Source organism: Nematostella vectensis, chromosome 12 (assembly GCF_932526225.1).
Source record: "Nematostella vectensis chromosome 12, jaNemVect1.1, whole genome shotgun sequence".
NCBI classification, from domain to species: Eukaryota; Metazoa; Cnidaria; class Anthozoa; order Actiniaria; family Edwardsiidae; genus Nematostella; species Nematostella vectensis.
Genome location: NC_064045.1, coordinates 6,207,785 through 6,233,198, shown reverse-complemented (window position 1 = coordinate 6,233,198; position 25,414 = coordinate 6,207,785). Strand labels below are relative to the sequence as shown.

General features: G+C 39.7%; 2 protein-coding genes across 4 annotated transcripts in view; both read right to left on the bottom strand.

Annotated features, from left to right (window-relative positions):
* The window catches only part of LOC5508299 (voltage-dependent T-type calcium channel subunit alpha-1G), a 48,508-nt gene extending 41,722 nt beyond the window's left edge, over positions 1-6,786 (bottom strand). Inside the window, exons 1-3 of one of the 3 annotated variants that reach the window (XM_048720366.1) lie at positions 4,603-4,723; positions 840-987; positions 515-615 (exon numbers count right to left, since the gene is read on the bottom strand). The gene's annotated coding sequence lies outside the window, so the exon portion shown is untranslated. Of the gene's footprint in view, positions 1-514; positions 616-839; positions 988-4,602; positions 4,724-6,680 lie in introns of those variants that run through there. The other 2 variants (XM_048720364.1, XM_048720363.1) reach the window with 2 other exon arrangements.
* Positions 6,787-8,104: 1,318 nt separating this feature from the next.
* Positions 8,105-25,311, bottom strand: LOC5508297 (COP9 signalosome complex subunit 1). The gene is made up of 18 exons (XM_001628859.3): positions 25,125-25,311; positions 24,405-24,491; positions 21,450-21,550; positions 20,849-20,926; positions 20,097-20,175; positions 19,684-19,745; positions 19,550-19,600; positions 19,102-19,186; positions 18,287-18,364; positions 17,540-17,591; positions 15,424-15,509; positions 15,216-15,310; positions 13,377-13,482; positions 11,704-11,784; positions 11,171-11,308; positions 10,442-10,528; positions 9,242-9,289; positions 8,105-8,542 (listed from the first exon to the last, which is right to left on the bottom strand). Exons 1-18 carry the CDS (start codon positions 25,158-25,160, stop codon positions 8,492-8,494), a joined length of 1,401 nt encoding a protein of 466 aa, XP_001628909.2. The 5' UTR covers positions 25,161-25,311; the 3' UTR covers positions 8,105-8,491.
* Positions 25,312-25,414: the final 103 nt, after the last annotated feature.

The following is a 25,414-nucleotide window of genomic DNA, read 5'->3' as shown; positions in this document are numbered from 1 at the left end:
ATTAAATCACAGATTGGACTCCTGCATGATATATTAAACTATTTAGAAAATGCAGGAGAAGCAATTTATTAAATCATGATTATTTTTTCTAGTTATGTTCACTCGTCTTACAAGTAAAACAAGTAAAAGGTTTTCTGTGAATAAAAGACATCTTAAACATTTAATAACAGTTTTTTTCTTAGTTGGACGGGATTTATTAGACATGTTTTATGCACTCAAAATATTTTTGAGAGATTTTATATAGCTTTCGGAAATAACGAGCACAAAACAGATGTGGCTAAATTCATAAAATGATCGATTTTAGTTTTGTGAATTATCTTGAAATCTTGAATTGTTATTTCGAGGTTGGTCACAACATGGAATTTGTAAACCAATTTGCTAAGCACAATGCTGAACAGTGGTCTTCACAGCATAACCACGCGTTCATAATAACTAAAAAATAAACACCGACCCCCTGTTCCCATCTTAAAACGGGTCAAACGAAGATGCTACAACAACAAGCCACATAACTCACCTGTAAAACAGATCATTAGCAGCTAAAGTCAGTCCAGCAGCCCTTAAGAAAGTGACTTTCATCTAAAATCCTAATTGCTTTGTCAACGTTGCGAAATTGCTCTTTGAAATAAAAAAACAAATTGCGTTCTGCGAAAATTAGAAATGGCTCAATATAAAAAGTTCATGCCCTAGGAAGTAATATTGACAAGTTATTATATAGGGAAAATTAAAGGAGGAAGAAACTATTGATAAATTTGTCTGGTCGCCAACACAGGAATTGCGCCTGAACAAAACCTTGCTCTTGGCCATATAGATAGGAATGTCAAACAACATGAAATGCTTACCGGCGCTTTCGTTGTCAAGGGCAGATTACACCCTGAAAATTGTATTCTCGAGTCGACGCTACACATGCCAAAGAACAGAAGTCTCTCGTTTAAAATAGGTGTTCTTCGTTAAAAGTTGATCCATCGGCCTTAGGGATTACGCTTCTGTCTGAAAAGAAGAAATAATTTCCATAAGTATTATTCTGTTAACACCTCTCCTTATTTACATGTCGATTGAACAACAATGCAACTTTTGTCTAAATTCTAGGTTGAAATACCTCTAAAACTCATTATTGCTATAATAGATGCTCGCATAATTTCTACAAAATCATTTTATTGTTTTTTGCGAAAATCATTCATTGCCTTACGACAATAGCCGTTATTTCCTATATCATTGGGTTGATTGCTTAACGCAAACAGCGAAACAAAAATGCTTTAACCTCAAAGTGCAAAATCGATTTCTTCTAAAAGTCACATCCCGCCTTCAAAGCCCTGAACAATGGTTTTTCACTTGTAGTTATTATAGTTCATTAGTTGTATGTCCGTTATACCAGAGGTTTTTTGCAAGTTATAACTCATCTACCGATATTTATCGATGCGAAACACTGCATGAAAGTTTTTTCCTCGGGCGAAAAAGTTATGGGATGTGGTTTCGATTATCCACGACTCTAATAAAACGACAAAAATAAAATGAAAAAGATAAAAAAAATAATAATAAAAAAACCCAGCACCCTCAAACCAATAAATCAGATCGAGCCGCTGCAATTTGCATCCATGTGTAAAAAAATAAGAAAGTATTTTTTAGTCTTTAATGGTCCCCTTTTTCAACGTTAGAGCAAGAACCTTTCATAAGAGAATCTCATTTTTGACACAGTCCGTGTCCTATTTTTCAAGTAGCTTCCGCCAAAATGTTGCTCATAAAACGTTTTTAAATTTGAATCACCAATATGTTTGAATGAAAGAGGTTATCAGTTGAGAGAGAATTGCTCTACTGGTGAGAGCCAAGACGATCGATATTTAACAAATATCCCATCTTTTTCCCTGGTCTATACTCTAATACATCACGATATTCGTCACCTAATGATCAAAATGTTGTCGAGTCACGAGGCACGAGGAACGGCCGGTCACGATTGTGTGAATGACGAATTCCGTGGTATGTTTATGTCCTCTGATGTACTATAGCTAACAGCCAATCATAAAGCCAGATGTGCCGCATAAACAAAGGATCAAAGAGAAGAGCAAGAGGAAGTCTCAAATTCAGGCGAAGTTCAATAGGACAAAACACAACCACCTTCAAACAATATATAAACTCCAGTGCTATCCTGTCATTCCTGAGTCTTGTGCTTAAAGAGAAAAAGTTACATGATTTAAGTTTAAATTTATTTCATTCATTTTACTTGTTTGGGTGGAGGGGAGAAATGCAACAATGAAAAATAAAAGGTATTGAAGATCTGAAGCATTAGGCGCCTCAACAGTACTTCCCAAGAGTAAAACTTTCCCTTTCTTATGACAGCCTGAGACAATGAAAAGATAACGCATTCTGTGTATCGCAACTAGTAGGCTCCTGTATCCTGCTTCCGTTCCGGGTTCACGTATTTACTTAGCCTAGGGCCTAAGTCTAAAACCTCAATAAAGCGGCCAGCCTAAATAAAACTACAAGCATGAATAAAGCTGCCAACCTCCATAAAGCGGCCACTTAGCATAGTCGTGAGTGAAGTTGTTTAAAGCCTTAGATCCGACTCGTGGATTCGTAAGCTATGGAACCTAATGCAAACGAGGTATTTATCTCAATAGCGAAAATCCGTTTGAATCGCGGTAAATTTCAATCCAATCTACAACTAACACGGGTTCAATTCTATTTTAAAGTAGCTTATACAGGGAAATCTTTATTTTTTTTAATGATAACAATTTAGATATTTAAAAAAAAGTGTAGTATCGTAAGTATAGTAGAAACGAATAACAACAGAAGAGGAAAATAAAAGCTCTGCTTCATTTCAAGATTTTTTATATTATTATTCATTTGTCATTGAAATCTAACAAAACAAAAATATCAAGATAAAGCAAAATTTCTTATATAAGGAAAGATTAAAAAATATATTAAGTGAGTTCGTAAACGATAATAGAAATAGTATGCTAGGGCAGCAAGATGCCGAAGGGTTATCAATGAATCTAAAGCTATTTTTGAAAGCCCTTTTAAAACCCTTTAGAATTTAAATCTTAAAATTTTCAAAATAAGAGAATTAGATCCCAATAACCCTCATTATATATCATAAAAATGTATAAGTTTAATGTTTTGGCATTTTTTTATAGCATTATCTGCCCTCGACGTATCTGGGTATGTTTCTGATATAAAAACAAAATTACAGATTCACTTTTCTCAATTTTTACAAAGGGAACGTTTTCTTGTCTTTTTCCTCTTATACCAAATTGAGGCAAGATATTCCTGCTATTTGATATACAAAACCCTGATGCTTTTATTATCGATTTACAAAGTTCCTGAATTTAAAATAATCTCTCCAATTTTTTTCAAAATGCTAATGTGTCCTATAAAGCTAGAGGCTATGACATGATCTCCGGTTTTGGTTTTCAGAGACACAACAAAAGATACCAATTTTCTCGATTCTAAAATTAAACTTTTCGTTGCCAAGAATAGATTGTAGTGCTTGCATTCTATCTCTCTATGACGAGAGATTTACGTCAGAAACAAATGTTTCTGTGGGTCATGGGCTTACATTGATAAAGACGCACCAGTGTTTACAATACATTTCCGTTGGCCCCACGGCCTACATCAATAAGCAGAATGCCATATTTCACTTTCATTTTCGGCCTTTTCTTACCTTTTAGATTGTATTCTCAGTTACCCATGAGTCGCTGAGAGGGTTGTTACGAGGATTGTTCTATGGGAAGGAAAATTAAAGGGGTGCGGGGGGGGGGGGGGGGGTTACGTGGTTTCAGGCGTGCACGTTTTTTTTTTCTTGTCTTCAAGACATGAATGATTGTTTCCATCGTCGTATACATTTTTTTTGTCTGGTTTGGGCTGCATGCATTTTTTGCTTCAGGCTCTTCATCGTGTATGATTTTTTTGTTCCTTACGCACCCCCCCCCCCCCCTTCACTTTTCTAATGGTCCGTCCTTAACTCTAAGAATCCATGCGGCGCAACTCGCAGTGAGTCATGGGTAATTGATAGACAGAATCATGTTCCTGAAAGCACACAAAACTATGGAACACAATGTTTGTAACAAGTTTATAGCCTTGTCACCTTGCACAGAGCAATTATATACGTATACAAAATTTCGAACAATTCCTCCTACCACTGTTATATTTGACTCCACTCCCACCCGTCCCCCCATAAGTTTAGAATGAAAGTGTTACTGACGTTTTGCAATGGTAATACCGTTCTTGGAGCTTTTTTTCCGCTAGGGTGGAGAAGGCTATCCGGTCGATCGATTTTTTTTCTGAGACTACGGTTTGCTCGTTCAATTATTTGTCCTCACTTTGTTAAATTCTTAAATTAATGTAATTTATCAAAATAAGTGTGTTATGCAGTTTCTTATGGGAAATTTGTCTTTCCTTGACACGAAGAATAAAAATTCTACACGTGTGCAAAAGAGAGCAAAAAGGCATCGTTAGATTATTTCTGTGTTCATGATACACTGATAACAATAAGTTTAAATACTCGTGCTTGTCGACTTTGCGGTGGGCAAAAAGCCCATCAAAAACTCAAGCTTATAACAAATGTGATATTGACACTGGCAATGAAGATTGCGCAATTGCTATCCTTACCTCATGCTATCCTACCTCTAAAAGCGCTTGGCTTTGTGAGCTGTATGACCAAGAAAGCGTTTATATTTGCTTTTTCTTCTTTTTTTCGTAGTCTTTGTATGATAAAATCCCAAATTCTCAGTCGTTGTGGTTTCTATTGGAAACGTGAATAGATTACCAATTTCCAAAACGGTTCTGTTTCGTAATAAGACTCCCACGCGAGGCGATGTCATCACACCGCTCATTATCTAAAACTCATAGAATAATAAAGCTTCTTGGATAAGACTTAGGTTTACTTTTTAAATCGATCCCTGAGATCGTTGTAAAAGATAAACAGATAGCACATCCAGTACACTGTAGATATATGTTGTTTGGTTGCGCAGTGCTTGGTTGAAGACGACTTTTGTTGGAGGAGAAAAGAACTAATGGATGACTTACTATGGCCTTTAACAAGAGGAACAAGAGGCTAATTAAGATATTACCCCAAACATTAATATAAGGGATGAATGGCTTAGATTAGTTATCACCAGAAGGGGAAGTAGAAATTGAAAAAGAAAAAAACCTTATGAAAGATGCTGAATAATTGATTTTAGGGACTTAATACCAGTACCATATCAATCATTTCCGTGCTCCGACTCTCAAATGCATTTTCAAAATGTTTTGTTTTGTAAAGAAAAAGTCTATCATGCTTGTTAATCAGAAAAAAACTAAGGCTTTAAAGGAAAGTTAACTTTATATTTTTCAATCGCATTAGTGATAAAATTGATGTTTTTTTGCATCGGCGAGCAATAATTAGTCGACAACGTATGTGCCTGCGCGTGTTCTGGCGAAAACAAACAAAATCTCAGTGTTGAATCGTTCGAGTAAAGGTACGAAAGGCTGACTTCGGTCGCTGTTTTGACTTACTGTACAGCATTAAAACCATACTGTACAAAAGACGACAGATTTGTTTGATAATGAGGGAGTCATAAAGAAAATTTTAGCCTTAGGTTTGATCTAGTTTTCTTTGCATTCGCCAAAATGTAACAGTTCGCCGGTAAAACACCGCCTTTTAAAAACAAAAAGGCTGGCTTAACCGCGCGGTACTGAACTAGTCTTGCGTTTTTCAGCACTGTCGTCGACAACCATACGGTGTTTTCGCCCCACGCCCTACTCGGCCCTGTTTCCCCGATGATATCCTGGTCCTGAGATCATACATTAACCGTCTGAATAGCGTTGCAAATACATTGGACATCAACAAATAAAAAAAAAGTAATATCCAAAAACTAATTATTTTTTATAACCAACGTTCTCTTTACAAAGGCTCATTTTTGCATTTTAGGAGAGAGGGGGGCGCTTAGGGGGTTAGGGGCGCTTATTGGGGTAGAGGGCGCTTATCGAATCATTACGGTATTTGGCAAATATTTTTACATTCCTTAGCAATGGTAATTAGACAGGGAAGAATTTTTTATAATCATCTCGCCTTTTTAAGTAAACCGCAAACCAAAACAGAAATCCAGAATTTTGGATAGCGTTGCTTAATCGGCGTACAATGACAGAAAAAAATGAAACACAAAATAGAATTTACAAAAAGCCTAACAATTCTATGACTTTTGCTAAAACGCAATGCATTTTTTGATAAACATCTTTTGAGTTTGTGGTAACCTGTCACCTCCCTTTTATGCGCAAAACTCCCCCTCCATTAAACTCAAAATGCGATCTTCCTGGTTTGGTATTGGCGATTATATCTTCTGAGGATTAAGCGCGTTTCGGTTTTGATGTGCGCGAGGTTCATGAGTATTTTGCAACACCCAGCAAAACTACGGGTATTACAGCATTTGTTTCCCTACACGAAACAAATAAAAAAATATGGCCACAAGTATGTGAGCAATATTAGAATCAATTCCAGCCAACATTTTACACAAACATAACACAGCATATTATTTAGTCAAATAGAAGCAAATGTTTTTTAGTCAAAACGGAGCCGGATTATTCTCGAATAAAAGGTTAACGCCAGGGCCTTACTTTGCAATTACCAGGTGTATTTATCTTTAGTGTAGGAAGCGATTCTAATCAAATCGAACAATAGTCCCTTTGCGCACGGGAAAATGGCTACCTACCGTTAATACGTTACCCACTCCGCCAAATGCCTTTTACTGGTGTCCGAAAGATGAAAACCTCAAAGAAGAATCAAAGCAATTCTCGTACATGTATGCCTTGTTGTGTTTGCTAAACAGGTATAGGGAGTTGTGATATAATTATTAAATATTCATATATTTGCACTTTGCAACGCAAGGGTGATTATGTAAGTAGAAGAGAGCTAGCGTCCAGTACCACAAAATTAGCAAAACACACTGCCACAAAACATTCGAATCCGACGCCAGTATCTTTATCAATCCAGGAAATCTTCCGACAGAAACTCAACATTCGGCTTGACTTATGCCGAGTGAATTGTTGTATGATCACAAAATAGCTTTAAACACCCGTGTATATATAATAATTTGTTATTCTTATCAGAGACCTGCCAAACATATTCACTCGGTTTTAACACCTGACAAACGCAGCCATAGACGCGACCAATTTTCCGTTCATTCTTACGTCGTTTTCATGCTTCTTTTACACCTCGGTGTAATTGTCAACCCTGGAATTGCTGACAACATCAAAAGAGACCCTTACAACACTATAGTTAATTAAAGTAAAAGACAGGAGAGGTCTTATAGTTAATCAAAGTAAAAGACAGGAGAGGTCTTAACGCCGTATACGAGTGAAAAACATTCCCGTGGTCCCAGCTAACTCGGACCAGGCCTACAGTTCTCTCCCTGCTCAAGTCCTCATTTGAACTTGGCGCTTCGAGTGAACTAAAGCTCCTCCTCTGTTGCCATTTTCTCTGATAAGGCCCATTTTACATGCCCTGCTTTCGAGGGGTTTTCGGTAAACTAGCTACCACTTTTGGTTAACTCGTCACCTTTGGCGATTTAACTTCTTTAAACTTCTTCAAAACATAATAACTCATAGATAATCATTTGCATGCATTCTTATGTCCTTAGAGGTTCTTCACTAACACGGGTGAGAAGCCTGGGGTTTAATCACAGGGAGCCCACCTCTACGGTTTGAATAAAGTTAGAGTTTTGTTTCTTTAGCTTTGCGTTGTTGGCGATTCGCAAAGCTACAGAAACAACTCTAATTTTATTCAAACAGGGTAAGCTCCCTGTGGTTTTATATTGTTTTGCAGAAGTTTAAGATTTATCTGGTTATATTAGAAATTAAGATTTATTTTCCTATGAAATGAGCAGGTTAATGAGCACGCGCGATAAAGGGGAGAAAGGAGGGGGGGTTAGTCTGCCCAAAAACGTGTGAAAAATGGTTAATAAAAAAACAACAATAAAACCACTTTCTGGACCATGCTTAGCGAAGTGAACCAAAGTGATGGTGAAAGTCACTATTAGACAGTTGAACACAAAAGAGGAAGTACTTTGGGCCATTGTAACGTGTCTGGGTGTAGTGTGGGAGTTTTCTAGAACTCTTGACATATTGCAGCAGTATGTTTTTTTTTCACTGGATTCTTTATTTATACCACTAACCAGCTCAACAGGTACCGGCAGTACTACACTAAGAGCATATGCCTTGCTTTGCAGGCCTTTTGTGGAATAGAAAGTCAAAACAAATGTCGAAATTTCTAGGCGACTACACGTGTAGTTGCACATTTACAGCGTTATATCTTAAAGTCTTAAAAAGTGTCAACATGTTTCGCTAATAACGTGAGCTATTTAGGACTCTACTAACAAAGGGTTGCTTTCTGGGACAAACAAAGGGCTGTATTCTAGGACTAAGAAAGAGCTGCTTCCTGGAACTAGCAAGGAGGTCGTTAGTGATGGCAGTTCTAAGTAAAGTTGGTTGCCTTTGTGACACCTCGTAGGGAAATTCTTGCTGTTCATCGCGCTGCCGACGCCATCTCTCCACCAGTGCTGTCCCGAGGTGGGCTCTGCAAAGAAAGGTGACAACTCACTTAAGTCGACGTCTCCACGACGTTTTCTCGATCATGCGCCGATAGCTCTCGGCAAAACAACGCTAACAAGCTCGTCAGGATGGTGAAACTAGGGACTTTGGGGGGGGGGGGGATGCTAGAGATTCTCCATTCTCGAGTTCCACACAAAGATGCTTGGCAATGAGCTCCGACGCCATAATAAAGATATCGTAACATATAACGATGCACTCGGGACACCATACCGAAGCTTTAGCGATGCAAAAACAATGTACTTCCGACACCATACCGAAGCTCTAGCGACACAATAACGATGTACTCGCGACACCATAACGATGTACTCGTGACACCATAACGAAGCTCTAGCGACACAATAACGATGTACTCGCGACACCACAACGATGTACTCGTGACACCATAACGAAGCTCTAGCGACACAATAACGATGTACTCGCGACACCACAATGATGTACTCGTGACACCATAACGAAGCTCTAGCGATACAATAACGATGTACTCGCGACACCATAACCTTTACCGAAGCTCTAGTGACGCGAAAACGACATACTCGCGACACCATACCGAAGCTCTAGCAACGGAAAAACGATGTACTTGAGACACCATAATGAAACCTTCAGCGGCGAAAAGATGTACTGCGACCAGTACGATGCATTTGTTACGCAATTATTTTTCACTTACCTTGACAATAATTTGGTTTCGTAAAATCGCAGCCCGCAAGATGAGAGCCTGGAAGAAAACCAAATAAAATGTATAAACTTTTGGCGAAACGTATCCCACACAAAGCCAGGAATTTTGGAAATAGGAGATGGTGCCGTAGCTAATCCAAAAAAGCGGGTATGAACACAGGCTATGATTGTTAGTTGTTCGAGCGAGCCAGGCGCGCCTTGGAATATATTTTTTTACGTTTTTACGTCCATGCTCCTTCATCAGTCCACCCCCCCTTCCACACACCACATTCGCCACACTGTACTGTACTTTGTTCTCTTCTGGTACTCTTTACCTGTTGCTGTGCATGTCACACTCGCGCGTGTCTCACCTTTGTTCTTTTTTGGTACTCTTTACCTGTTACTGTACTTATCACACTCGCGCGCGTCTCACCTTTGTTCTCTTTCGCGCATGTCTCACCTTTGTTCTTTTCTGGTACTCTTTACCTGTTGCTGTACATGTCACACTCGCGCGTGTCTCACCTTTGTTCTTTTCTGGTACTCTTTACCTGTTGCTGTACATGTCACACTCGCGCGTGTCTTACCTATGGTTTCTTTCGCGCATGTCTCACCTTTGTTCTTTTCTGGTACTCTTTACCTGTTGCTGTGCATGTCACACTCGCGCATGTCTCACCTTTGTTCTCTTCTGGTACTCTACCTGTTGCTGTGCATGTCACACTCGCGCATGTCTCACCTTTGTTCTCTTTCGCGCATGTCTTACCTTTGTTCTCTTCTGGTACTCTACCTGTTGCTGTGCATGTCACACTCGCGCATGTCTCACCTTTGTTCTCTTCTGGTACTCTTTACCTGTTGCTGTGCATGTCACACTCGCGCGTGTCTCACCTTTGTTATCTTCTGGTACTTTTTACCTGTTACTGTACTTATCACACTCGCGCGCGTCTCACCTTTGTTCTCTTTCGCGCATGTCTCACCTTTGTTCTCTTCTGGTACTCTTTACCTGTTGTTGTACATGTCACACTCGCGCGTGTCTTACCTTTGTTCTCTTCTGGTACTCTTTACCTGTTGCTTTACATGTCACACTCGCGCGTGTCTTACCTTTGTTCTCTTCTGGTACTCTTTACCTGTTGCTTTACATGTCACACTCGCGCGTGTCTTACCTATGGTTTCTTTCGCGCATGTCTCACCTTTGTTCTCTTTTGCGCGCGTGTCTCACCTTTGTTCTCTTCTGGTACTCTTTACCCATCTCTAGGGCCTTCTCGAAAGTCGTACTCCGCTGGTCAACATCGCGGGCGTACAAAACCTGAAAAGAAAAAAAAAGCAAACAATAAAGTATCATCAAATTTCTTAAAACAAAAAACTTGCTGTTAGAGATATTGTATCCTAAATCCTTCAACTAAGTGGGCATTGGCCATCTAATGGAAGTCCCACCTCTCCTAGGAAACTTAGCCTAGACGGACCCTCATTATGTAGCCATAGAAAGACACATACCCTGTAGGTACATTACCCTGTAGGTACATTAGCCTGTAGGTACATTACCTTGACGGAACCTTACAGAATAAGTTACATTTTTCATTATTAATATTATCATTAGTAGTAATATAGACCCTTATCTTTAGAGTTGATAACTTGATAAATCTTTATTTGATTTCCTTTGAAGGTCTGACTTCTCAGAATACAATTGGGGTACCTCTGCACCTTTGGGTCCAAATCCTTTAAGTTCATCCTACGCCCCATATCCAGTAGGTACAAGATATTTACACATTGTAAAAAAAACTTAGAGATACTTATGTGGTAGGTGCAATTACAAGTTACAAATTTCGGTCTTTCCACTGATGGACACTGATGTACATTATGTTTATTATACACTGTGGGCGCCTCGTACAGATGGGCCCATATCTGTTTGGTACATAAGAGAATGTCCCATATCGTGTAGGTGCTGTACCTTGTTATGGGAGTCTATCCTGGCGTTGATCTGCCCGTCCAAAATGAGCTGAGAGAGCTCATCTTCAAGCTGATGTACCGTGGTATTGAACGCATGCGCCATCTTGCTCATGTCCGCTGACACGTAAGGGCTGAAATACTGTGGGCACATTGTGAAGTCGAAAATGTGGACCCATCGATTTTATAAAGCATTGGCCTTATGAATTTTTATCCTTATCACCCATTGATCGCCTCCCTTTGTTTACCCTTCTCACACAATAGCTATTTTGTTTCCATATTAAATCTCAAACACACGGAGAGAACAGGATTCACGGTTTCCCATGGGCCACGGTCTACTCAACAACAGAGATGAAGACTTCCACATAAAACTTGGTTGCTTTCTTGTTCATCGTCTTAATATTACTGAAACGGTACAAATCTCCCACCCTTAGCTGTTCGTATCGCAAACAAGAGGCGCAACTAATGATGTGGCCTCTCTAATCAACCAATGAAGACTTTGTGCAGTTTTGGGCGGTACAGGCAGTATCTCATTACCTGTATCAGTGCCCTCTTGCGGATCTGGCTGTACAGCTTGGTGATGTGCTGAGCAAGGTACATATCCAGCATAAAATTATCCTATAACACAATCACACATCATACATGAGTCTCGCGGGGATCTTTACGCACGTTTCACGTGCGCGAACAGTAGTAGTACTGTGACTATTTATAAACATCTTGACTGTGTAAGTTTCCGTGTACGACAAATGTTGTCTGTCATAATATCACGCGTGGTTTCTTGCAAGTAAATGCTTAAAATCGTGGTTCGTGACAGATAGTGTGCCCTAAGACGATGATAGGGACATTGCGCGGGGAACTTTGCATGCTTGGCGCAACTGAAGGAATAATAGCATTATCCTCAATAACGGTTTATTTATCAATGTCTAATATACCCTATGTTAGTAGAATCACAATCGAGAGAAATATGTTTTTGGTAAACCCTGTATATTTTACACATCTTTTAAGAATGCCAAACAAACGCTACTCCATAAAACACTTTTCGTTTTTAAGGGTATTGCTTTTATTCCTTCAGCTGCACTTTAAACGGCGTGTAACGTTCAGTAGGAGTTTTTGAAAACGTGACACCGCGTTTGTCGTCACGTGCGTGGCGGTGCAGTAGGACGTTTTGAATACGTGACATCGCACTTGTCGTCAAGTGCAAGGCGTACAGTAGGACTTTTTAAAAACGTGACATCGCGCTTATTATCATGTGCAAGGCGTACAGTATGACTTTTTGAACACGTGCAAGGCGTAGGATAGCACTTTGTAACACGTGTAATCGCACTCGTAATCACGTCCGTAGTGAGAGTTTGACTTTGTTAAAGATGTGACATCACGCTTGTGTTCACGTGCGTAGTGTGAGTTTGACTTGTTAAAGATGTGACATCGCGCTTGTGTTCACGTGCGTAGTGTAGTTTGACTTGTTAAAGATGTGACATCGCGCTTGTGTTCACGTGCGTAGTTTAGAGTTTGACTTTTTGAATATGTGACATCGCGCTTGTGTTCACGTGCGTAGTGTAGAGTTTGACTTGTTGAACATGTGACATCGCGCTTGTGTTCACGTGCGTAGTGTAGAGTTTGACTTGTTAAAGATGTGACATCGCGCTTGTGTTCACGTGCGTAGTGTAGAGTTTACTTGTTAAAGATGTGACATCGCGCTTGTGTTCACGTGCGTAGTGTGAGTTTGACTTGTTGGACATGTGACATCGCGCTTGTGTTCACGTGCGTAGTGTAGAGTTTGACTTGTTGGACATGTGACATCGCGCTTGTGTTCACGTGCGTAGTGTGAGTTTGACTTGTTAAAGATGTGTCATCGCGCTTGTGTTCACGTGCGTAGTGTAGAGTTTGACTTGTTAAAGATGTGACATCGCGCTTGTGTTCACGTGCGTAGTGTGAGTTTGACTTGTTGAACATGTGACATCGCGCTTGTGTTCACGTGCGTAGTTTAGAGTTTGACTTTTTGAACATGTGACATCGCGCTTGTGTTCACGTGCGTAGTGTAGAGTTTGACTTGTTAAAGATGTGTCATCGCGCTTGTGTTCACGTGCGTAGTGTAGAGTTTGACTTGTTAAAGATGTTACATCGCGCTTGTGTTCACGTGCGTAGTTTAGAGTTTGACTTGTTGAACATGTGACATCACGCTTGTGTTCACGTGCGTGGTGCGTGCTCACCTTTAAGTCGTCAAGTAGCTTGAGGCACGTGGCGTACTGGGACTCGTGGAATTTGTACAACACGTCCCTCAGCTGTGGCTCGAGCTCCAGAAACAACTTGAACGAGCTGCAATCACGAGCACGCAGATTCACGTAAAAATCACGCAAAATAACTAACACGCTGACAACATGCGGAATCACAAACACGCAAGCTGCTTGCACAAAGAAATCCTACATCAAAGCTCCGTCCATATTATGGTTATGCGTATCGAAGCTCCGTCCGTATTATGGTTATGCGTATTAAAAATCCGCCATATTATGGTTATGCATACTAAAACTCCGTCCATATCACCTCGGTCATGCATATAAAAGCTCAGTCCATATTATGGTTATGTATATTACTGTCGAATCCGTTGTATCGCGACCCGCGTTTTCAAAACACTGTTTGATTTGGTTTTCTGTTCTGTTAGTAAAACCATTCTGAGCCAATCACAAACTCCCTTTGTGCACTTCCCTGGCTTCCCTCTGGACGAAAACCAGACAGTGTCGTGAAAGAAAGCCAGGCAACTGCACTTGGCGAGAGATGGCAAGAATCTGATTGGCTTAAAATAATTTGACTGGCGGAACAGAAAGTCCCAAAAGACAAAAACAAACCGATGTTTTGAAAATACTGCGTCGCGATATAACGGATTCGACAGTAAAGCTCCGTCCATGTATGGCTTTGTATTGAAGCTCCGTCCATACCATGATTATACATATTAAAGCTTCGTCTATATTGAGGCTATGTATATAAAAGCTCCGTCCATATTATGGCTGTATACCTTAAAGCTCCGTCCATATTATGGCTATGTACATTAAAGCTTCGTCTATATTATGGCTATGTATATAAAAGCTCCGTCCATATTATGGCTGTATACATTAAAGCTCCGTCCATATTATGGCTGTATACCTTAAAGCTCCGTCCATATTATGGTTATGTATATTAAAACTCCGTCCATATCATGGTTATGTGTATTAAAGCTCCGTCCATATTATTGTTATGTATATTAAAACTCCGTCCATATCATGGTTATGTATTGAAGCTCCGTCCATACCATGATTATACATATTAAAGCTTCGTCTATATTGAGGCTATGTATATAAAAGCTCCGTCCATATTATGGCTGTATACCTTAAAGCTCCGTCCATATTATGGCTATGTACATTAAAGCTTCGTCTATATTATGGCTATGTATATAAAAGCTCCGTCCATATTATGGCTGTATACATTAAAGCTCCGTCCATATTATGGCTGTATACCTTAAAGCTCCGTCCATATTATGGTTATGTATATTAAAACTCCGTCCATATCATGGTTATGTGTATTAAAGCTCCGTCCATATTATTGTTATGTATATTAAAACTCCGTCCATATCATGGTTATGTATTGAAGCTCCGTCCATACCATGATTATACATATTAAAGCTTCGTCTATATTGAGGCTATGTATATAAAAGCTCCGTCCATATTATGGCTGTATACCTTAAAGCTCCGTCCATATTATGGCTATGTACATTAAAGCTTCGTCTATATTATGGCTATGTATATAAAAGCTCCGTCCATATTATGGCTGTATACATTAAAGCTCCGTCCATATTATGGCTGTATACCTTAAAGCTCCGTCCATATTATGGTTATGTATATTAAAACTCCGTCCATATCATGGTTATGTGTATTAAAGCTCCGTCCATATTATTGTTATGTATATTAAAACTCCGTCCATATCATGGTTATGTATATTAAAACTCCGTCCATATTATGGTTATGTATATTAAAACTCCGTCCATATCATGGTTATGTGTATTAAAGCTCCGTTCATACCTGCTTGATAATACTTTCTTCTGGAGCTCCTGCCTGTCAAACGAGGCCAGGGCGCAAAGACCACCATATATGGCCACATTGTTAGAGGATAGAAGCTGCAAAACAAAGAAAAATAGAGCTGCACCATAATGTAACTCTGGGATGCGATTTATCTAGGCCTAAGTAAACCTGAAAAACACAGTCCTTTGGCATCCCTTCCTATACGTACCTCAGGGCAATCGCAGTGGTCAAAAGAGGCCTGGAGGAAGTACCTGGCCGCTGACTTGTACTTCCTTGTAGCAAGCTCAGCAAGTCCTGCATATCACAAGAATATTACATTAGGCTAAATGTTCGCATTGCGGGAATGTTACAGTCAGAACACAGGGCAGCATTCAAGAATTCATATGGCCATATGGCTATAAGTCCTGCACCCTTCGCGGTCTTGGTGCAGGGGTTTACCATTGTAAGCACCTTTCACTCTATTGTAACAGCTATACTTTTCGGTTCTATCACCAGATGTAACCGCTATATTTTTGGGTTCTCTAATCACATGTAACAGAACGACTATGACCCACTTGGCTGGGGGAGGTACTGGTTACAAAGTGAAGGCTTTACAAGATCTTTACAAGATGTGTATAAGATGTGTTTCCCATTCTATGTGCTCACATATGTGTTGTTAACACATTGACCCCTCAACCGGCCACAAACCAAAAAATTCATAAATTCAAAATAAACACAACAAGATGAAGATACTCAGGCATCAGTCTAAGTGATAAATGGTCTTGCAGATATGCATCCAACCAAGGTGTTGGCATCTACTCTTAAGCCAAATAATAGCACAGGTTCTTTGACAAATCTCAAATCGAACAAGGAGAGAAAAGCAGAATCACCCCTCTCAATAAAACGCTCAAAATACCACACAAGGGAGAGAGATCAGCAAACACAGCTCAAGACACAAATAGATACCTTTATTCTGATCCTCCAGGTACATTTCCATGGCCTCAAAACACAATGTTCACTCCTTGAAGGATTGTACAACCACGAAGATGTCTTTACGTATTGCAAAGCATTCTGGGAGATCCAGGGGAAAATTCACGAGGGGAGGGCCAGTCAACACTCCTCTCCCCAAAGTCAGATGTTTTTTTATAAGTCTTCACCCCAAAGCCAAACAAATCAATTCCAGGTCATACAGACCCAGAATAGCAGTGCAAACAATTTTGGAATCAATTTGGTTTCAGAAAAGACAGCATTTAGGAGAGCTGTGGTGATTCATTAGAAAATTATTTTCTCATCCAGGCAAAGCCAAACAAGAAAAAATCATCATGAATCCACCTTTGCTTGCAAATATCCATAAGCAAAGCACTCAATTATGCCCCAAAAGACTTCATGATGTCCTGAGACACTCTACTAATATGCTCATAGCTGTATTTTTGATGAAAAATACAAGCAACCATCAATTTGGGAGTCAATGGGTTGAAGTGTTCATATAATGTAATGGGGCTTCGGTACACACCCATATTTATATGCTCTTAAGACGGCATGTCCTTTAGGATAATCGACCCTGACATCCCAAAGGGCTTTTAGCTCTGTTTAGATAAGGCTTCAGCCAATGGGCGTCCGACGAACGAACTACCCCCCATGGGTGTGTCGGTTTGTTACCCTTGGGCTACCGTGATTTACGTAATGTTTACATGTTGCTACTGACTACGGATGTCACACTAACTTGCTACACTGCTAGTGCGCATGACAAGCTACACACGTGATTTTTATGATTGACAGCATTCCAAATCTTAAAATGTACTAAAACCTAATTCTACCGACGGCTAGGTCTAAAGCCTACTTAGGGTAAACCTAGTATGAACTCAGATCCAACTTTCCTTCGATTGTCAAATAACACTTGAAAAGCGACACGGTACGCCTATAAGTTTCCCAAGCAAAAGGTCAATCTGCTAAAAATAGGAACTGCTAGGCTGAGCAATTTCTATGCGAGCGTTTTATACTTCCCTGTCAAACGTGATAGGTTAACTAAACAAAATGCTTTTAGTCGTTCCGTGGACTTCAATATGCTGACAGCCGATCAGTATAAAGTTTCTAGATGCTAAATATGTCTTCACTACATGTGTGACTTATTCCTGCGTGAAACTATATTCTAGACGGTAGGATATATGCATAACATCAGAGTGCCATAGGGGCTTTTCATACCGTAGAACCCTAAAAATACAAATGGCAGATACATTGTATTCAAAAGGGTGCCCAGTATGCTCTGAGGGTTTATTTTACTCTTGACACCCTTTTGGCTACACGATTGCCCTTAATGTGGGGTAGAACTGTTTTACAGTTATTACCTGCCGCACACTTAAGCTTGGTGAGAGTGGTCTGACTGGAGCCGCGTTCCTTCTATGAAACAAGCAAAGGTTCCGTTTTATTGTACATTCCGAAAACGTATTTATCATACACAATTGAATAAAAAATAATATTTTAATATTATTATTTTATTATATATATTATATATAATACACGAATTGGCAGTCAAGTGACAACATTTTCATGTTTTGTTAAAATCTAGTTTATTTTCGAAAAGAAAAAATTATCATGCCCTCCTGTGCCGCTTTTTTTCAAGCCTCGTGCTAATATTTCCAGACTTATTCTCTTTTTTCCTGGAAATTTTTGTTTGGCTTTGAGGCAGGATGGCCTTAAAAATACTGTTGTAAGAATGGAGGAATGTGGCCTGTCTTTCTGATAGTGGATCCACAGGGGCGGATACAGGGGGGTGGGTTGGGTGGATATCCAGCCCCCCCCCCCCCACTTTTTTTAGTAAAAAAAGAATGAAAAGTCACTTTGTTTGAAGAAAATAAATGTCTGAGAGATGGCATGTACTGTCCATGTGCCTTCGCCTGCTCGACTTTGCTGACGCGACAAATCCAATTCAGCGTGAAGTATTGTTAGATCTATGTGACCTACCAAGTACCACTGGATCAGTTATAAGCCGTCTATCCGGCCATTATCCACCCCTTATTTTAAAATCCTGGATCCACCCCTGGATCCCATGATGGAATGCAGGTGTTGAATAGCAGTGCAAAATGCTACTGTACCTCTGTGAGCTCTGTAGTGTTCTCTGCTTTGTTGACGTAGTTCAGGACATGTGACCAGTTTCCCATGTGAATGCTCACCTGGTGTTACAAGATAAGGCTCGTTAAGCATGGGTAGACTGTGGCGAAGTTTAGGAAAAAAATCCCCTCCTTCGAATGGAAAGTAAAAGATCCTCATTTGCATGCATTTGCATTGAATATGGCTCATGGATAATATGACGTTTGAACTTAGCCTAAGGTGCGCATTAGGACTAGTAAAAATGCTTTACAAAGAAGTTAAGTCATAAGAAATATATTTTTATGTTTTATATGCATAGTAAATGAAAAATTTAAAACGATTTTAAAAGATTTGCGAAAATAACTTGACGCGAAAATTATGTGAGTACACAAGAAGCCGTTGGGGGAATATTGGCGGTTTAATAATTTTTATGGAAACACCTTGTCTATTTAGTCATCTAATGTACATATAGTACGGTTAGGGGTTGAGTTGGACTTTTTTTAGATTTTTAAAATTTAGCCCACACATCTTTTTGTTACTAACTGTTTCAGTTTTGATGATTACAGCACATTTTATCCCACTTGTTTTTTATCATTTTATTTTACGAATATAGGAAAATCGCGAAAATAAAGTGTTACGAAATATCGCCAACTCAAAATCGCGAAATTTTGACTTCGCGAAATTTTGACTTCACGAAATTTAAGTGTAATAAGGTATATAAATAAGTCTGTAAGAGCCCAGTTCTTTAATTGCAATAAGCAAAGCTTTAAATTCTTACAAACTGGTGTTTATATGCATGAATGTTGCTGTTATAGCAAACCTTGATGACATTGAGACACATGTTGACAACGTGCTTGGCACTAGTGCAGTAATCCCTTGACCTAGAGTAGCACTTGAGGGCATTGCTATTGATAAACAGGCACCGATCAATATCATACTGGTTTATACAGAGGCGTAGCCAGGGGAGTGGCCTAGGCGGCCGGCCCCCCCCCCCCCTTTTTGCAGCCTAAAATACAGTTGAATGTATAAGACATTATCTAAATACAGAAGAAAATGCCTTTTGTCCCTTTTGGTACCCCTCCTGTTAAAAATACTGGCTATGCCGCGGTTATAAATGTTTATTTGGATACCTTCTGCCTACAAGATATGACTGCTTTGAAAGTCTGTAAAGTATCGATTTATTTTGTGAGATGAAAAATCACCAGCGGAATACTTTGGAAAATATACAATATATTAAAGGAATAGAATAAATACTGTATATCACTTACTTGAGATCACCGCATTCAAAGTAATGATCACCAAGATCATCATGCCCACGCCTGGAATTAAAAATAAAGCAATGTTCTATAGGCTCTATTTCCTGCCGTCACTAGTCCTCATTGCTGATGTTACTAACCCCTACCTTATGCTCTCCTTTATTGAATTACTTTTGTAGTTTTTCAGGTCTGTGTCAAGTTTCTCCAGCTGTCAGGGCAAGGACAAGCATTAGTAATCTTTTGGTTAATTCTGTCCGATTTTTATCTTGCAAAGGAGAAATACAATCACTCAACAATACCATGAGGATGTTTTGGGTTGTGTTTACAGTGACGACTCTATGTTGTGAGTTTTCCCTTAATACCAGCTTACTCGGACAACAGAAGAGAGACTAAAGGTATGGTCTAAGTAAGGATAAGTCTTTCTGATCAGTATTTTTGTCATCAGCTTGATTACAAGAATAATTGAATTCCAATTTGGATTTAAATTTGCCAACTCAATGTGCAAACTAGAAGCACAACTGATGAAGTAGCAGCCACTGTATATCTAGTATCAAAATACCTTTAAAGCTGCTTTTTTGCTTGTTGTCTCCACCCATGTTGTCTCTACAGAAGGTGTCTCCATGTCGCTTTGACGGCTACTGCAATTGCATAATGGGTACATATAGCAAATGGTGTTACTTCCACTATGGTGTGACGACTACTGCAATTTGATAATGGGTACATATAGCAAATGGTGTTACTTCCACTATGGTGTGACGGCTACTGCAATTGCATAATGGGTACATATAGCAAATGGTGTTACTTCCACTATGGTGTGACGACTACTGCAATTGTATAATGGGTACATATAGCAAATGGTGTTACTTCCACTATGGGGTGACGACTACTGCAATTTTACAATGGGTACATATAGCAAATGGTGTTACTTCCACTATGGTGTGACGACTACTGCAATTGCATAATGGGTACATATAGCAAATGGTGTTACTCCCACTATGGTGTGACGACTACGGCAATTGTATAATGGGTACATATAGCAAATGGTGTTACTTCCACTATGGTGTGACGACTACTGCAATTGTATAATGGTTACATATAGCAAATGATGTTACACACTTCCAATATGGGTGTTGATAACCAGCCACACCTGGATGGCTGTCAAATGTTAAAAATTCACATAGGGTAGGTTTGAAGATTGGTTCCTTTTTGCTTATCAAAAATCCATAAAACTTCATAACTTAATAACATAATTGGTTTGGTGACAAAATGAACACACTAAAAATAATAAGAACCATAATAAGAACTACTGACCATGCCTCTATCAGCTTTTGAATGATGTCTTGGTAGAGCTGAACATTAAAGGTCTGCTTCACAAAGATAATGGCAATCCTGAAAGGCGATGTAAAGCATTTCAAACTGCATACATAAGTCTTGGGCTCTAGTACAGTATACCCACGGGTGGATCAAGGGATGAGCTAAGTGGCCCTCCCCCACCCCCCTTTTTTAACTTTTTTGTTTGTAAGTATAAGAAAATCCATAAAAGGACAATCCCCCCCCCCTCATATACACACTTTCTCATCCTTATCCCCTTTCATTGAAACCCCTAGATCCACTAGCATCTCTCTCGTTAAATGAAGAACATTGTAGCTTCTAAGACGGAAGCTTTTTTTAAATTAGGAATTGTTCAAATTTTTCGCAAAAAGATGTTTTCACATGAGCCAAGGAGGCAGGGAATTTTTTTAAATAAGGCAACGTTTTCTTTATCTTCACTCAAACCAAGCTTCTTTACCAAGGTGCCTCTTACTTATATTTGCTTTATAAAATAGGCAATGCCTAATAAATTAATCAATCCATCTTAGCACCATAGGATCTGCATTCTGTAAACCCTCATATAGAGTGCACTTAAGTTTACCTTAGGGAGTCTATTTCCAGGGAAGGGCAATGCTTGGCGACAAACAACAGTCTGTTTAGCTTTGTGAGTCCGGTGTAGTTAGAAGCATATACGTCTAGGTCCTATATCGAAATAAAAAAAGCCAGTCAAGGAATGCATTAATATCTAAGTCCTAGATCAAAATGGTCACTTAAGGAATGATATATATGTATATATATATGCGTGAGTGCAGGCGTTCATATGACAGTGCTCAATACATAGGTGCAGAGCGGGATATATCTTGGTTTGTAGGAAAAAAAACATGCGAACTACCGTTTCATCTCTACAAGCCTGTTTCGTGGTTGCCCACTCATCAGGAGATTTAGTAGTGAGTGGGCAACCACGAAACAGGCTTGTAGAGATGAAACAGTAGTTCGCGTGTTTTTTTCCTACAAACCAAGATATATCCCGCTCTACACCTATGTATTGAGCACTGTTATATGAACGCCTGCACTCACGCATTATATATATACCGCCAACAAACAAGCATTTATAACACTCAAAGACCACAAACTGAACTTCGCTAATAAACCGACCTGCAGACTCATCAACCCTACCAAGTCTGAAATAGGCAAGATCAGCAAAAGTATCCTCGACCGCATCAACACCACCATCACAACAAAACGTAACTTTCACCAATGGAAAAGCACTAAAGCCGTAATCGACTGATTCACATCAACAAAAAACAAGACAGAATCCAACTTTATATGTTTCGACATAGTGGAATTCTACCCATCCATCAGCCAAGAACCCCTAAACAAAGCCCTAGACTTCGCCGCTGACTACGACTGCATCACCGCTGTAGAAAAAAACATCATAACCCATGCCAAGAGCTCTATCCTAGTTCACAACCAAACACCCTGGCACAAAAAAGGCAACTCGACATTCGACGTGACAATGGGAAGCTACGATGGCGCTGAAACATGTGAACTTGTAGGCAACTTCCTCCTCCCCCAACTCCAAGACCTTAACATCAATGTAGGACTCTACCGCGACGATGGACTAGCTATCACAAGCGCCACACCTAAAAACACAGAAAATATCAAGAAAGAACTATGCCGCATCTTCAACAACAACGGACTGCGAATCACCATAGAAGCCAACAAGCGAGTAGTCAACTTCCTAGACGTCACATTCGACCTGAACCGCAACACCTACCAGCCTTTCACCAAACCGAACGACCCACTACAGTACGTCCACCGCGAGAGCAACCACCCACCTACCATCACAAAGAATATCCCTGCCAGTATCAACAAACGCTTATCTACACTATCATCAGGCAAAGAAACCGTCGACCAAGCCGCCCCGCCATACCAGAAAGCACTCGACGAAAGTGGATATAACTACACGCTGCACTACGAACCAAACACCACAAGCAAACGCAAGAACCGCCAGCGCAACAACATCATCTTTACAACCCCCGTTTTAGCAAGAACACAAGCACCAACATCGGCCACAGATTCCTCTCACTCATAGACAAGCACTTGCCTAAAGACCACAACCTCAGAAAAATCTTCAACCGGAACACAATCAAAATCAGTTATAGCTGCATGAGCAACACCAAGCAGATAATTGACAGCAAACGCATAATCGCCTCATCAATAACAACCGAAGACGCCCCTACCTCCCTCACCACCGCCAATAACAAAACATGCAACTGCAGACAAAAGAACGCGTGCCCCCTTGACGGAAACTGCCTCCAATCATCTGTTATCTACCAAGCTACTGTAACAAGAAAGTACAACAACTCCTCCAAAACCTACGTAGGACTAACCGAGAACGAATTCAAGACAAGATATAGAAACCACACCGCCTCATTCCGACACGCTAAACACAGAAACTCGAACGAACTAAGCAAGTACATATGGAGCCTTAAAGACAACGACATAGAACACTTTATTTCATGGAAAATCCTGTCATCTCACTCCGCCTACAACAGCTCTAGCAAAAGATGTAATCTCTGCCTCAAAGAAAAACTTATCATTATCCGCCAACCCAAGCTATCAACTTTAAACAAGCGTAACAAGCTAGTGTCTTCGTGCCGCCACAGGAACAAAGCCTTGTTATGCAACAGCTGAACTATTCAATTTCATCATAACAGCCATTCAAATTTCGCGCCCTATCTTTATGTTAATTTTATACATAGATAGTATATAAGTGATGGTAGTAATATATTCTTAATAAATCTCCTGATGAGTGGGCAACCACGAAACAGGCTTGTAGAGATGAAACGGTAGTTCGCTAGTTTTTTTCCTAAAAACCAAGATAACAAGAGACATCGAGGTCTAACAAGATGCATCGAGGTCTAATACCTAAACTCTTTTCAATTGCAGCAATGAATATACTTTTCCTTTTTCTAACAACTTCAAACAAAATCTTTATGAACTAAAAAGTCAATAATATCATAAATTTACAAATTTTTGTCACACCATGTTGATATGTTCTAAAATCATTTTTCAACCAAGAAATAAATCAAGATATCCTGATAGCGATACCTTTGTTTGCTTCAGTCTTCATTGCATATCATGGCATATTCAAATGCCCGGCCTTTGTTATGTCAAGCTATGGTCTTCAAATCTTGCCTCTGGCTGTTTTTGAATGCTATGTCTTGACTAAAATTTGCGTCACAAGAGAGATAAAGCTATTTCTTTCGTGTTTCAAGTCTTCTTGGATAATGACACTAAACCCGAGGCCCCGTTTTTCTTCAAGCTGCACTACACTAACCTGAATCGAAGGGATGTAAAAGAACCACTGGGGATGCAATAGACCCTCTGGCAGTGACCACCCCAGTGACAGTGCTTACAATGCTTACTAACAATACACTCAAGGGGGTACTTGATTTGGAGCCTAGCTCTGTTGTGCCTTTTTGCACCAGTATAACTGGTGAAAGTTAGTACTTACATCAACAGCAAATATTGCTGTGCTAATTCAGCTTACCAGTGTTGCACCCTCGACAATAAATTCTTCTTCTGTAGCCTGCTGGTCACTCTCTGGTGCAAGATCAACTTGCATGGGCTCAATTGGCTGAAACAACAAACATACATTACCTACTACAGCGGCGTATCCAGGATTTTTAACAGGAGGGGGCCCAAAAGGCCCTCTCAAGGTATTTTCTCCTGTATTTTAGATGATGTTTCATACATTTACTGTATTTTTGGCTGCTAGAAGGGCCACCCCCCTGGCTACGCCCCTGTACTAACCATTCTCCTGCTTTTCACTAGTGAAGACAGACAAAGAGGAAAGCAGAGATGGAAAGGTTCAAAGTGTGTAAAAAAACACACAAATATCAGCAAAGCAGATGGAGACGGGAAAAAAAGGAATGGTTCCTTCCTTCTTCGCTCCCTCCCTCCTTGCTTGGGTCTGTTAAGCATTAATTTTCATACGTGCAGTGAGCACCATGTCAATGATTCTCTATCTCAGCTTACTTTCTAATACTAAGAACAAGTCTTTACGAACAGTCTGCCTACATTGCAAGCAAGGTGACGAGTACTATTATAGTTTTTTGGATGGAACAACTAATATATATAATATATTGATAAAGCACAAGTAATGGCTTAACCTCTATAAGTTTTTCAATCAATAAATACTTTTTTTTGTTTTTAAAATGTCAAAATACACAGTTCAGTCCACCAAGCAAAATCACAACTTTCGACAAACCTCCGCTTGTCGGGGGATTCGTGCTGGAAGAGGCATCCCAGAATGATAGATGGCCACCAGAGAAGGATTAAATAACTTTCCAATTCTAAATCATTGAGATTTTTGTTTTTGTTCCTTTGAAAGATTGATTCAAATTCGATCTTTTCAGCTCCCCCTGCAATTCCAAGGCCGACCCAGTCTTCTCGCGGTTGATGGGATGCCTGTGCTTTGGACAGGAAAAGAGTCGCATATTTTATTTCCTATCTATCATTACTAGGTTACAACAGGAGAGCATAAAATATGCTCTCTTG

What these genes read in the sequence shown, in the direction of transcription:
- LOC5508297 (XM_001628859.3), bottom strand. Translation starts at nt 25,160, where the DNA reads ATGCCTCTTCCAGCACGAATCCCCCGACAAGCGGAG. An exon ending in TCAATAAAGGAGAGCATAAG is followed by an intron (nt 19,601 to 19,683) that starts GTAGGGGTTAGT and finishes TTTTAATTCCAG; the next exon opens with GCGTGGGCATGATGATCTTG. An exon ending in TGTGTCTCAATGTCATCAAG is followed by an intron (nt 18,365 to 19,101) that starts GTTTGCTATAAC and finishes TTGTAACACCAG; the next exon opens with GTGAGCATTCACATGGGAAA.